The following is a 13,554-nucleotide window of genomic DNA, read 5'->3' on the forward strand; positions in this document are numbered from 1 at the left end:
AAAAAGGAACTTAAATTTTTATTTTTGTATGTTGCCGTTTCTTATATTTTTGTTAATTTTGGTTCATGTTGGTATTTTATGTTAATTTATCATATTTGATTTTTCTCTAATATAAAATAATGAACAATAAATATTTGATTTCGTATTTTGAGTGGTATAAATGAAAAATGAGTTCTAATATTTTATTTTATAGTAGAAGAAAAAATAAAAGTACATGCAAGTCATATTTTTATATGTTTTTATTTTTAATAACACATAATACGCCCTAAATTTTGAAATATATAATTTTCAATAATGCATAATTTGCCCTCAATTTTGAAATATACAATTTGGAGAATAAAAATAACTTTCTGATAATTTTAAAGTGCTTTTAAACTTAGGAAATAAGTATAATGATTAAATATTATTTCAAATCTGATTATCATTGATTAGGAACATCTCAATTTATAGAAAAGGTTACATAGAATAGATTTAAACATGAACTATATTTTTGGCTGCATCTAATTTGCTCCTTAATTATTAGATTATTAGTGTGATCGTGATTTATCATGTTCCTCTTTAGTATCTACATTTTTTTATCTTCAAAATTATACGTTATATTTTTACAATTTTCAATTAACGTTTGCTACAAGTACAATGCACATACGCTAAACTGGTAAAATAAAATGAATGAAGTACAAATTATTATAATTGGATAGCATTTCAGTAATAACTAATTTAGAAAAAGTGACAATTTGGATAATAAATATTTGCTTGGAGTTTTATTTGCATTTAAGATTTATTATATCCAGTTATTTTTCCCACGCTAAGAATATTCATATTCGCGGAATTAATAAAAAGCTAGCGGTGTTCAAACTCCCTCCACTCATCTCACACACAGGAGAGATGGCATTCTCTCTTCTCTCTCCTCCTCCTTCCTCTGCTTTATGCTCTCTCTCTTCCACTTCTTCGTCGCCGGCTCAATTCACCGGACAATCCCTACGGCTATGGACAAGCAGAAGCAGAACCGGACCGGCACTGCCTGTTCTCACACGAGCTTCTTCGGAGAAAGACGATGATAAACCGGCATTTAACCCGTTCGGTTTTGTCACTGATAATCCGTCGAGCCGAAGCGCAATTCAGATGCCTGAGAGTCCCGCGGAAGACGGAAACGTCGGCCAAATGCTTTACGTAACTCAATTTTCCTCTCTTTACTAGCTCTTTTTTCTTTTTTTTTTTTTTGGTCGAGTTTTTAGTTTGGTATTCATGTTTATAGTTTGTTGAGTTGTGTCAGTGGAGTGTTTAGAGTAAAAATACAGATGCTGAAACAAGAGAAGCGTATGGGAGAAATTTCATCTTCTTGTTGTCCGATATTTACAATGATCACTTCCTTTTAATTTGTAGCTTATGCTCGACTACAATAATGGCTTCTTTATTCCAATAGAACTATAGGTATTTGTTTTCCTAATTACTACAACTACCGTAAGTATAGGAGTTAAATGGTCGAACACACTTAAAGTATATTGACTTTTTGAGTTTCATGCCTGAACTATTAGATGTGCTATTTTTTATCTAAACTATCATCAACTATTTATCAAAGCACACTTCAACTAACAGTTGTTCTGTTTTCCTACCTGAAATATCATCATTGTTCTGGTAAGAAAACGAACAATTGATAGTTGAGGTGTGTTTTTATAAATAGTTGGTGATAGTTCAGTGGGAAATTAACACACCTGATACTTCATGTATAAAACTTGAAAAGCTGGGTACTTTAGGTGCGTTTTTGACCCTTCACTCAAAATTATAGTTTACCATATTTAGTTCATTAGTATGCTCTGAGGAGTCCCTTTTTTTTCTTACTTGTGTGAATTTCTGACAACGAGATACGGTCTCAGGCTTTGAATTATGTGAACCGTCTTCTCTAAATGCTTAAAATTGTTGGTGATAAAATACTGTTATTTGCTTAATTTATCTTACTAAGGGGGGATGCTTTGTGCACTGGCTGTCCTTTTAGTGACTTAATGATCTATTGTTGTAGAGAATTGAAGACAAGGGAAAGGAATACGGATCATATGTCAAATCAGGAAAATTTAGGTGGTTTGTGAGAGAAACAGGTGAGTTTTTAGTTGCATTCTGACTGAATTAATCTTGTTTGTACATTGACGACATCAATAAGCTTGAGTTCGGCCATTGCAGGATCACCTGAAAGCAGACGCGGGACAGTTATCTTTCTCCATGGAGCTCCAACACAATCGTACAGCTATCGAGTTGTTATGTCTCAGGTTCTAATGCTGATATAAGATTTTACTACCTTCTTTCTTGGAAAATTTTGGAATGTGTAGGAAAGAATGTTAAAATTCAGTACCTTGGCACTTTTACTGCCGTGATTATTTCTATTTACATTTTTGTTACAGTGTTAACTTTGCAATATATTTCATTTACTTAGCGCTTCGAACATCTTGTTTAAAATTTTCTTGAAAGTTATGAAAACTTTAACAAAATTGTTTCTACTTATATGATATTCTTTCTACTCAGTCACGTTCTAAATTGTCTGACACCATTTCACTTTGTTAAAGTTTTCATAACTTTCAAGAAAATTTAAATTCGTTAAACTATTCGAATTTTAAACTTTTACGTGATGTTTTCTTTATCACATTAACATTCCCGTCATTACTTTAACATTTTCTATTTTGAGACAATCTTTCCATAGAATTCATCGGCGACCCTACTGGAGTTTGCGAGGGCCTTTGGGCTGGTGGTGGTGAACTCGGGCTTCCCGAAGAAGGACAAGCACCTGATCACCTTTCGAAGCGCAGTAGCCAGGACTCAGATTGACTTTTTGTTGCTTAGGAAAGGGGATAGGGCGTTGTGTAAAGACTGTAAAGTCTTCCCGAGTGAGAATCTTTCGACCCAGCATAGGCTCTTGGTTATGGATTTGGGTATAAAGAAGAATAGAAAGAGGAGGACTAAGGAGTGTAGACCGAGAATTAAGTGGGGTGGCCTGACGCCAGTGAATGCGTGGGAGATAGGGGAGAGGTTGGCGGGAATGGGGGTGTGGGAGTGTAGGGGGGACGTGGATAGTATGTGGGACAGGGCGGCAAGGTGCATCAGGGAGAATGCAAGTGAGGTGTTGGGTGTTTCTAGGGGCCGGGCCGGGCACCGTCGGGGGGATTGGTGGTGGAATGAAGAGGTGGAGAAGAAAGTGGGGACCAAGAAAGGGGTGTATGCTAAGTTGGTGGAAAGTAAGGACGAAGAGGAGAAGCGGGTAAACAGGAAAGAGTACAAGCTAGCGAGGAAGGAGGCGAAGTCAGCAGTCACGGCAGCTAAGACGGCCGCTTTTGAGAGCTTGTATGCAGGGTTACAGGAGAAAGAAGGGGAGAAAAAGTTGTTTAGACTCGCTAAGGCTAGGGAGAGGAAGGGTCGTGACCTCGATCAGGTGAGGTGCATTAAGGGGGAGGACGGTAGAGTGTTGGTGGAGGACGGCCACATTAAGAAGAGATGGCAGTCGTATTTTCATAGGCTCTTGAATGACGAAGGGGATAGAGCTATTGTGTTAGGGGAACTGGAGCACTCAGAGGAGTGTCGGGATTTTAGCTATTGTAGACGTTTTAAGGTAGAAGAGGTTAGACAAGCTGTGCGCAGGATGCGAAGGGGTAGGGCGACGGGGCCGGATGAGATACCGGTAGAGTTTTGGAAGTTCGTTGGAGAGGCTGGTGTAAGGTGGTTGACTGGATTGTTTAATGAAATCTTCAGGACGGCAAAGATGCCCGAGGCGTAGAGGTGGAGTACCATGGTCCCTCTCTATAAGAATAAGGGGGACATTCAGAGTTGCAATAACTATAGGGGGATTAAGTTATTGAGTCACTCTATGAAGATCTGGGAGAGAGTGGTCGAGGTGAGGCTGAGACGGATAGTGTCTATTTCGGAAAACCAGTTCGGATTTATGCTCGGCCGCTCGACGACGGAGGCAATCCACCTGGTGCGGAGGTTGGTGGAGCAGTATAGGGAGCGGAAGAAGGATCTGCACATAGTGTTTATCGATCTGGAGAAGGCATACGACAAAGTCCCCAGGGAGGTGCTTTGGAGATGCTTGGAGGTGAGTGGAGTACCGCTGGCATATACCAGAGTAATTAAGGATATGTATGATGGAGCGAAAACCCAGGTGAGGACGGCGGGAGGAGACTCAGAGCATTTCACTGTCCTGACAGGATTGCACCAGGGATCTACTCTTAGTCCCTTTTTATTTGCGTTGGTGATGGATATGTTGACGCGGCGCATTCAAGGGGAGGTGCCGTGGTGTATGCTTTTTGCAGACGATGTAGTGCTGATAGATGAGACTCGAGGGGGTGTGAATGACAAATTAGAGGTGTGGAGGCAAACTCTTGAGTCTAAAGGGTTCAGGGTGAGCAGAAGCAAGACAGAGTATGTGGAATGCAAGTTTAATGACGTGAGGCGGGAGAATGAGGTAGTAGTGAAGCTGGAAGCACAGGAGGTATGTAAGAGGGATAAGTTCAAGTATCTTGGGTCCGTGATCCAGAGTAACGGTGAGATTGACGAGGATGTCTCGCATCGTATTGGGGCGGGATGGATGAAGTGGAAACTCGCGTCGGGGGTGCTGTGTGATAAGAAGGTGCCGCCCAAGCTTAAAGGCAAATTCTACAGGGTGGTAGTCCGTCCGGCCTTGTTGTATGGAGCGGAGTGTTGGCCAGTTAAGAACTCCCACATCCAGAAAATGAAGGTGGCAGAAATGCGGATGTTGCGCTGGATGTGTGGACTGACTAGAGGGGATAGAGTTCGGAATGAGACTATCCGGGAGAAGGTTGGTGTGACTTCAGTGGAGTGCAAGATGCGGGAAGTACGATTGAGATGGTTCGGACACGTGAAGAGGAGGGGCATGGATGCCCCGGTCCGTAGGTGTGAGAGGCTAGCGTTGGATGGTTTTAGGCGGGGTAGGGGTCGGCCGAAGAAGTACTGGGGCGAGGTGATTAGGCGGGACATGGAACAGTTACAGCTCACCGAGGACATGACCCTAGATAGGAAGGTCTGGAGGGCGCGAATTTTGGCAGAGGATTAGGGTCAGTTTGGGTCGCTAGTGTAGGGAATTACTTGGAGGGGGTTTTATTCCTGTTATGATTCCGTCTTCCGTGTTCCATGTTTTATTACGAATCTGTGTGCTTTCCTTTGCTTTCCTCTGTTTTATATTACTTATGGGTGCCGTATTTATGTTATGTAATCTGCTTCTGTGCTTTACTATGTGTTTGTGTGGTATCTCGTGTCTTGAGCCGGGGCTCTATCGGAAACAGCCTTTCTACTTCATCAGAGATAGAGGTAGAGGTATGGACTGCGTACATCTTACCCCCCCAGACCCCACTAGGTGGGAATACACTGGGTTTGTTGTTGTTGTTGTATTCATTTTTAAATTTCTATTCTCAAACTAGCTGCTATAGTATTTTCTTCTTCCATAATTTATACTAATATATAAGGTCAATTGAATTTCTTAATTCCATCTTCTATAATGTGTTATGATATGGGACGAAAGTTGTTGAGTAGTTTTCAATTATTATCTTAAGTTTCTGAGGCGCTCCACTGCAAGATCAAGAAACTTATAGGTCTGCTCTTAAAATAGATACTTGACAAACTGACTGTTTAAAAGACAGGTGGTATGATATTTGAAAAAAATCTCTTCTTGAAAAGAATGTACATAAGATGCTTTGATAATTTTATTGATTTTTGGCGCTGTCTTAATGTGTAATCTTGGTTAGAAGCAGGAGGACTTTGTCTAGTCACCATATAACTTGCTCTTCTTTTTAATCTGTTCTTTTTCTGCTTGATACTGTTGGTCTTTATCATTCAAAAGAGGCTTTTTCTCTTTGGCTAGATGTCAGATGCTGGGTTCCACTGCTTTGCACCTGACTGGATAGGATTTGGATTTAGTGACAAACCACAACCTGGTTATGGTTTTGACTACACTGGTATCGAGACCATCTCACTGTAAAGTTCAGTATACTTTATCTGTATATTGTTTTTTTTAACTAAGCAATATTATGAAGTTCCTGAGCAATTTTGCTGGCAGAGAAAGAGTTTCATGAAGAGTTCGAGAAGTTACTCGAAGTCCTGGGGGTGACATCTCCATTTTTCCTTGTAGTTCAGGTCTGGATGACATTAACCAAGCTGGGATTGAAATTTTTATGTTACGTATCTATATTCAGTCTACCTGATTAAAGTATATGATTTCTGGCTACCAAAGAATACTGTTGGCACTAGTCAGTATTGACCGATAGGCGATAGTGGATGTTGTACATTTTTGTTTGAACTAGGAAGAAAATTTTCTTTTTCTCATAGATTTTTCTCTTTATATTTTTCTTTCTATGTAGCATACAGGATTAGCTGTAGGCCTCTATTCTGGGAGGTTACAAAGTATCAGGTCTACATATTACCATTGAAATTAACCAAGAAACTTTTTCTTTTTGTTTTTAAGGAAATTTGATCTGATTTCTTTTAACAGAAGGAGATATAAAACTGAAATGATGTGTGAATTAATTAAAAGGTACTTCTTATCTGTTATTTTGGCAATGGATGTATTGAAGTGATATTAAACAAGTGCTAATACTGAAATATGCATGGTCATATAGGGGAAATGACCATGTTCAAAATATAGGACATGTGACAGAGAGGAAAATTTCGTCTAAGTGTTGTGTTAGAGAAGATTTTGGTGTGGATATGAAACCTAAGAGGACTGCCCTTCTATGTAGACTGCCAATCATTGCCCCAATGAAGCACCACCAAGTATTTAGTTCATAATCTCGAATATAATCATCTCTCTATCATGTTACAAGCTATTTTTCTACAGATCTTCCTTGTTAATTTTAGGTTTCTCACATTTGTAGACGGTTTTGTAATTTAATGATTTCTTGTAATAGAAGCAACTTTTTTTGGACTTTTCTTCAGGTGCTTAACTTTATTGTGATTGTATATTTGCAGGGATTCCTTGTGGGTTCATATGGATTGACTTGGACCTTGAAAAATCCCAGTAAAATATTGAAGCTTGCGATTCTTAACACTCCATTGACAGTTTCCTCACCTATTCCTGGACTTTTTCAGCAGCTCAGGTCTCATTTTCTGTGTAATTAACCAACTGCTTGCATCTCTTAGTAAATTGACTGCTCTTAATTGTTGCAAGAAGCATATTAACTGCTCTTTTTCACATATTTATGGTATTCAAACTGTAATTGAAAGCTCCTGTGCCTTTTTGGTGTCTTGAGCATTTTTTTTTGTCTTTCACCAGATTGTAATAAGGCTGGGGAAGTTAACCTCCTAATTGTATTTACTTTAATATGCCCTTTATGTAGAAAACCAAAAACTACAGGGCACCAAATTGATAACTGAGGTGCTTCACTTTGCTTAAGGGGCATGTATTATGTGTCTCCAAATTAGTAAACAATGAAGTCAGGTTATTGAAATAGCTACTATAAATTTGGTTAGCTTGATATTTCATCAAAATAACATGAAACAAGCATGATGTTTCTCAGAGATCGGGTATTGCTAGGATCTCACGATTATCAAGGAAACGACACAATAAAATCGGGTTAGCTTGAAATTTCATCAAGGTGACATGAAACTCTTTTTCTTTGTCTTCCATGCGTAATGTAACATAGACTGGGATATTGAACTTTCTATTTTGAAGTGGTCGTTTATTGTTTAAGAAGAGAGAACTTTAATCTCTCAAAACATTTTGGTTGTAGCACGTCTGCCTGCTCTCCATCACAAACCTGCAGATACATAAATGTGTATTTATCTGTATAATTTATATTATCATGGGAACTAGAAAGAGTCTGTTTTGTTCTTTCTATTGTATCTCTAACTTCCTGTGCTTTTCCTTCTTCCTCTGCTCTGGAGGACATGAATAGTTTTCTCAAGATACGACAAGAGGTTGTGATCCATAGCACTCAGTGGATACTGCTAATCAACATATACAACAACATACCCAGTGTGATCCCACAAGTGGGGGTCTAGGGAGGGTGGGGGATACACATACCTTACCCCTACCTTCGTTGGGTAGAGAAGCTGTTTCTAATAATAGACTCTTGACTCAAGAAGGGCAATTTTCAAAATAGGTTTGAGAAATATAAGAGTAAAAAGCTATGATGAAAATATGGAAGAAAAAGAAAAATATTGACAATTGACAGCGAAAATAATAAAGATAACCAAAGTAAAAGAAACAACATTAGTAATAAAATTGAAGAATAAGATAATAATAATAGTAGTAGTAGTAGTAATATAGTAATAATTAAAAATAATAATAATATGATAATAATAATGGTAAGGGAAAGAGCGAGCAGACAAGGTACTCTAAACTAGAATTTATGCTCTCCCCCCAAAAAGAGAAATAACTCGGCTACCCTAATCCTTGACCGCCATGCCCTCCTATTTAGGGTCATTTAAACTCATAGGATGCTCGTTTTCTTCGGATTATTGTTGAGCCACAATTTCCTGAAGTTATTGTTATTTGTTCTTCTGGGCATGGAGAAAAGTTTGCTTCATTACTTTTGAGATGTTCAGTATTCATTTAACTTCTTTCTTTTGAGAAAAGTTTGCTTCATTGCTTTTGACATTTCATTTTAAAAAGCAATTTTTTTCTTGTTATTTGTTCTTCTGTTCATGAAGAAAAGTTAGCTTCATTGCTTTTGAGATGTTCAGTATTCATTTAACTGCTTGCTTTTAAAACTGAACTGTCAGTTAACTGTTTCCTAATTGAACTTCTCTTCTTTTTTTATGTATTAGAATTCCCTTTTTAGGTGAATTCACTTGCCAGAATGCAGTAATGGCAGAGCGCTTTATTGAAGCAGGTAGCGCGTAGGTATCCAAAATGCATCTTTAAATTTGAAAACTTTCTGAATTACAACTATATGATTCTGATCACTTTGACTGATTTTAAATTAGTTGCTATACTCTCCATGTATTTGGAACGGAAATTATTAAGATTAGGTGACAGTTATCTTGAAACAAGACTACTCTGAATCCTCAAGATTCTCTTTCTGAACGTGCAATAATATTGCCATCTGATGTTCATTGGCATCATGTTAATGGCCCTGCTAAATAAAAATATTGGCGATACACTCCTAGTTCCTATGAGTGACTGCATTCTACAAAGCTATTTCCTGTGTTTTGCCTTCAGAATAAGAAAACAAAACCTGGTACCTTATTCTGTTGTGGCTATTCTCAACTGTCATTTCCCCCGCTCTTCCATGTTGTTCTTTGGTACTTTTGGCTGATGTGGACAGCTATGCAAAAGAAAATCCTCTATCATGTTCATGTCATATATCAATGACATTTATCTTCAAACAGCTAACCTCTTTTCAGAACTGAGCAGAGCCATCCACATTATTCTCGCATTTTTATCACCTGAATCTATGGATTATGGCTTTTGAGAATTCACATGAGTTGACTTATCTTGAAAGTTAAAGAATGCACTAGTACGCTGAATATTAACATCAATGCGTGACCTACAAAGGGAAGTACAAAGAAGTTTGAATTTGTTGACATTGATTATAACAAATCCCGTCCCCGTGCAAAAAAGAAATGACTATGGAGTGAAAAGTTGCCATATTTTAATGCACAGAATTTTCTTCCATCCACTTAATCTTAATCATTTGCAACAACTTCCTTATGCAACAAAATGTTACCATGGCAGCTATGTCTTAAAGCTGGAGAAGGCTGATGTGTACCGGCTACCATATTTGTCAAGCAGTGGACCTGGATTTGGTTTGTTACCTGCTGTGCTCTTATTCTCTTTCATTCAAATTGTATTTATTTGGCTTAACATGCTTAATCATCTAGCAATACTTAGCTGCAATACACATGGTATATTGTCATCCTTGAAGGAAGTGCTTACCGAATTCTCAGACATGCTTTTGGGGGCCATGCCATCCACCTCACCTTTTGGATCTCCCTAGGGTTTTACCTTTCTACTAAGATTTGATTATATAGAAACTTACATTCATGCGCGAAATGCTATATTAACACCGTCTTTGATGGCTACCAAAAAAACTAGAAACCCTTTGTTTGTCTATTAACTTAATGCATTTGAACAGCGATATAAAAGAAAAAGAATTCATGCGCAAAAATTTCAGGATGATCTAGTGTACATGCAGAACCAGTTGGGTTTTGTGCCTTCAAGTTTTTTTAAGCCTTGTAATACTGAATTAGGTATGAAGTCATTAACCAACGAACTCAAGTGAATAGGAAACATAGTGATTATGTACTACTCAGAGAATACCGAGTCTTTGTTTTTAGAAGTCTTATGATAATTGAAGCAAAGCTTATTCTTTATGCATTTGGAATTTCAAAAAAGCATATATTTAAAGAAACATGACTATCATCAGAACTTCTACTCATGTTTTACGGACTAATGCCGAATCTGAGAACTGTGTACTTTAAATTTTCAGCTTTGTTGGAAGCTGCAAAGAGAGCTAACTTCAAAGAGACTGCAAGTCAAATATCATCTGGTTTTGCATCTGGAAGGTATTTAATCTACTTTCATTTTCCTTAGTTCTGCCTGTTGCATAAAGTTCGTGTTAGAGCAGTTCTGTATCTTAGGTTTATTCCTCATAGCAAGCAGCAAAGCTTAATCCTTGTATTGGATTTAATTATGCAATAATACAGTTTCTCTTTATCCAAATTTTGTTCCTAGCTCTGTTGTTGCTTTCGCTACTTTTAGGCATACTAGATGTCGTAAACTATGTTAGCTATGTGGCTTCACTTCCAGTGTCACTAAATCTCATCATATGAAGAAGTGCAGCTCAACCTTACTTCAAGAGCTAATGGATGTTGCACATTTGTTTGTTGCAAAATACCGTTAGACATATTAGATGTAGTTCAACAATTAATTCCATTTATATGTCGTGTTCCTTCCTATACTTGTTCATGTTCCAGCATGTGCCTCTGGCTAGAATTCTTCACTCTTCAATTATTGACAAAGTTCTAATTGCTACTGATGCTGATTTTTCTTCCTTCCGGGGAATGTGGAAACTCGGTTGGTTACTTTCAGCTGGGATAAACCAATTTTAGTTGCTTGGGGAATATCAGATAAGTATCTCCCACAATCAATTGCAGAGGAATTTCAGAAGGGAAATCCTGGATCTGTCGAGCTTAAACTGATTGAAGGTGCTGGCCATATGCCGCAAGAGGACTGGTAACAAATTTTAACCTTTCACTTATATGGATATTAGTGTCATATAATTAAAAAGTTTTTTTACGAGTCAGAGAATGCATCTTTTTGGCAGGCCTGAGAAAGTAGTGGATGCACTTAAAATGTTTTTCCGAGTTTGATGCCCGACCTTCAACCGTGGATTCTGAACTATTCCTGATGTTATTGCTAAGGTGCCCTCTTTTTTCTATCTTGAAAAGTGTGATCCTAAATGTAAATGCAATCGTATATGACAGCAACAAGTAACGGTTGAACATATGCTCCCCTCCTGCCCCTCCTGCCCCTCTCCCCCTAACCTCCCTCTCCACTCTCTCTTTTCAAGTACATGGATGTGAATTTGTGTCCAAAAAGTTTCTGTATTAGTGTAATTCGATCATAGTTAGTTTCTTTAGCTCATGCTTGAAAAGACATTTTAATAGTCGATATTTAAGTAATGTAATACTGTAAAAATGTTATTAAATCTTTAATTTTTACTAATGTCTTGCCATCTTTTCCAGATTATCAATTGTAACCTAATCGTGTCAAAGGTTTATACTTCATCAATGTATTAAAACTGCATATACATTGCATACACATAAGTTTTTATGGTAGAAAATAGGATCCGGCTTTTCTAGCATTGATGGTGCTTTGTGGTTCAATGGCATCTATACGTGCTTTGAGCTTTTAATTTGTTGCTCTCTTTTAAAAAACTAATTGTGGTGGTTGGGCCAGCTTGAACTTGGCGGAATACCTGAGACCTCATGGTGGTGCTCAACCCACTTCATTGACCACACCCTTGGTGTTTTAATTTGTTGCTCTTTACTCCTATAGTGTAAGGGATCACACTCTTTAAAACGCGCCATTAGCTCACTACTTCAATGTGTTGTTTGCATTTCCTAGCGTAATCACTCACTCCAATTGCTTGAAGGAAAAGTGATAACAATGAGCACGTGAGCCAGAACCACAAACTCTTTGTCCAGTGTCTGGAGGTTTTGAAAAAGAAGAAAAAGAAGAAGAGGCTACACGTTAAATTGTTCTCTTGTTTGAAGTTGATTTTTGGGCTAAGGCTCAATAAGACCACTTCAAAAGGAAAACTAATTCTGGGTCAGGACAACATTCACATTGAAATTATTCGCGTCGGAACGTGATTTTCATTCATATTGTGTCAAAATTTGCTACGTCTTACAAAAATCTGGCCTACTATTACATGTTAAATATTACAACCAGGAAGTGAGGGATACTAGATTACAAAATTCTGGCTGAAATTACTAACTCATTCATACTAAAATTTGCAAAGGCAGATTTTAGGTGAGTTATGGAGATGAACTATATCCAATTGTGTTTGAAACAACACCCGAGGGTGTGGCCTAGTGGTAAGTGAAGTGGGTTGAGAATCTGACGTAATGTTTAAATTCCAACCAAGACCAAAAAAAAAATACTAGGCATTGCATGAATTTAGTCAAGGTGCTTGAAAATTAGCCCGGACACCACTTTTATCGGGAAAAAAATTCATTCTAAACATGTTGGAATCTAAATTCCGAATAGGCTTAGATTTGGTAGCTCTTTATCTTGTCAATTTATATCCACACAAAAGCAGCACCATATAATACTAACTGCTGTCAATACTAAAGAAGTGACAAAATTGTACATTTGAACGTGTAACATTAAATTATAGAAAAAAATTCATAAGGCGACATTAAATTTCAATTAAGGCGACATTAACGAAAATTCATACATTTAAATTACAACCAATATTTTATGGAAAAACGTGTAACAACCTATGGTTTATATTTCTAAGACATCGTTGATTCTCTTTTGATATTATGAATAAAAGAAACACATGAATCAAGTCTTTACAAACACAAAGAACACATATAACATTCCGGAATAAGAAAATAAGAATAAAAGTTTAGCATCTCTAAAAGTGAAATATCGTTCAACAATCATACTATACGTGAGTCAAAAATATCCAAATAATTCTATTTAGCCATAATAATCTGAACTTTCTCATCATTTTGACAAGACAACATGCGAACAAAAGAGGAATAAACATCTTGGATGAAAAATAAAGCTAGCACTTCATCTCTTATATGAGAATTTTGAAATCCATTAAAATAATTAGCAAACAAATGACAAATTCTTGACTTAACTAATTACTATTTTTATTAAGGCGAAATAAACAATAATAATTATTTTTCCAACATAAAAGAAATAACTTTACATGCTAAAACAAATATATCCGCCAACAATGAATTTAAACAAGGCATGAGTTCTTCTTTTGAGAAAGATCAAAACTTTATACATAACAATCAAAAAATAAAGTCAAAAGGCAAAAGAATCAATATTAACTATTTTTTTCAGTATAAAGAAAATAACTTTACATGCAAAAA

At 37.2% G+C, this 13,554-nt stretch overlaps 1 protein-coding gene across 1 annotated transcript; it reads left to right on the forward strand.

Moving 5' to 3' along the window:
- The first annotated feature begins 779 nt into the window (after positions 1-779).
- Positions 780-11,662, forward strand: LOC107852686 (cis-3-alkyl-4-alkyloxetan-2-one decarboxylase). The gene is made up of 11 exons (XM_016697723.2): positions 780-1,170; positions 2,018-2,093; positions 2,176-2,261; positions 5,858-5,951; positions 6,053-6,129; positions 6,961-7,088; positions 8,761-8,832; positions 9,671-9,741; positions 10,425-10,500; positions 11,027-11,170; positions 11,262-11,662. Exons 1-11 carry the CDS (start codon positions 886-888, stop codon positions 11,305-11,307), a joined length of 1,155 nt encoding a protein of 384 aa, XP_016553209.1. The 5' UTR covers positions 780-885; the 3' UTR covers positions 11,308-11,662.
- Positions 11,663-13,554: the final 1,892 nt, after the last annotated feature.

Source organism: Capsicum annuum, chromosome 6 (assembly GCF_002878395.1).
Source record: "Capsicum annuum cultivar UCD-10X-F1 chromosome 6, UCD10Xv1.1, whole genome shotgun sequence".
Lineage (NCBI taxonomy): Eukaryota > Viridiplantae > Streptophyta > Magnoliopsida > Solanales > Solanaceae > Capsicum > Capsicum annuum.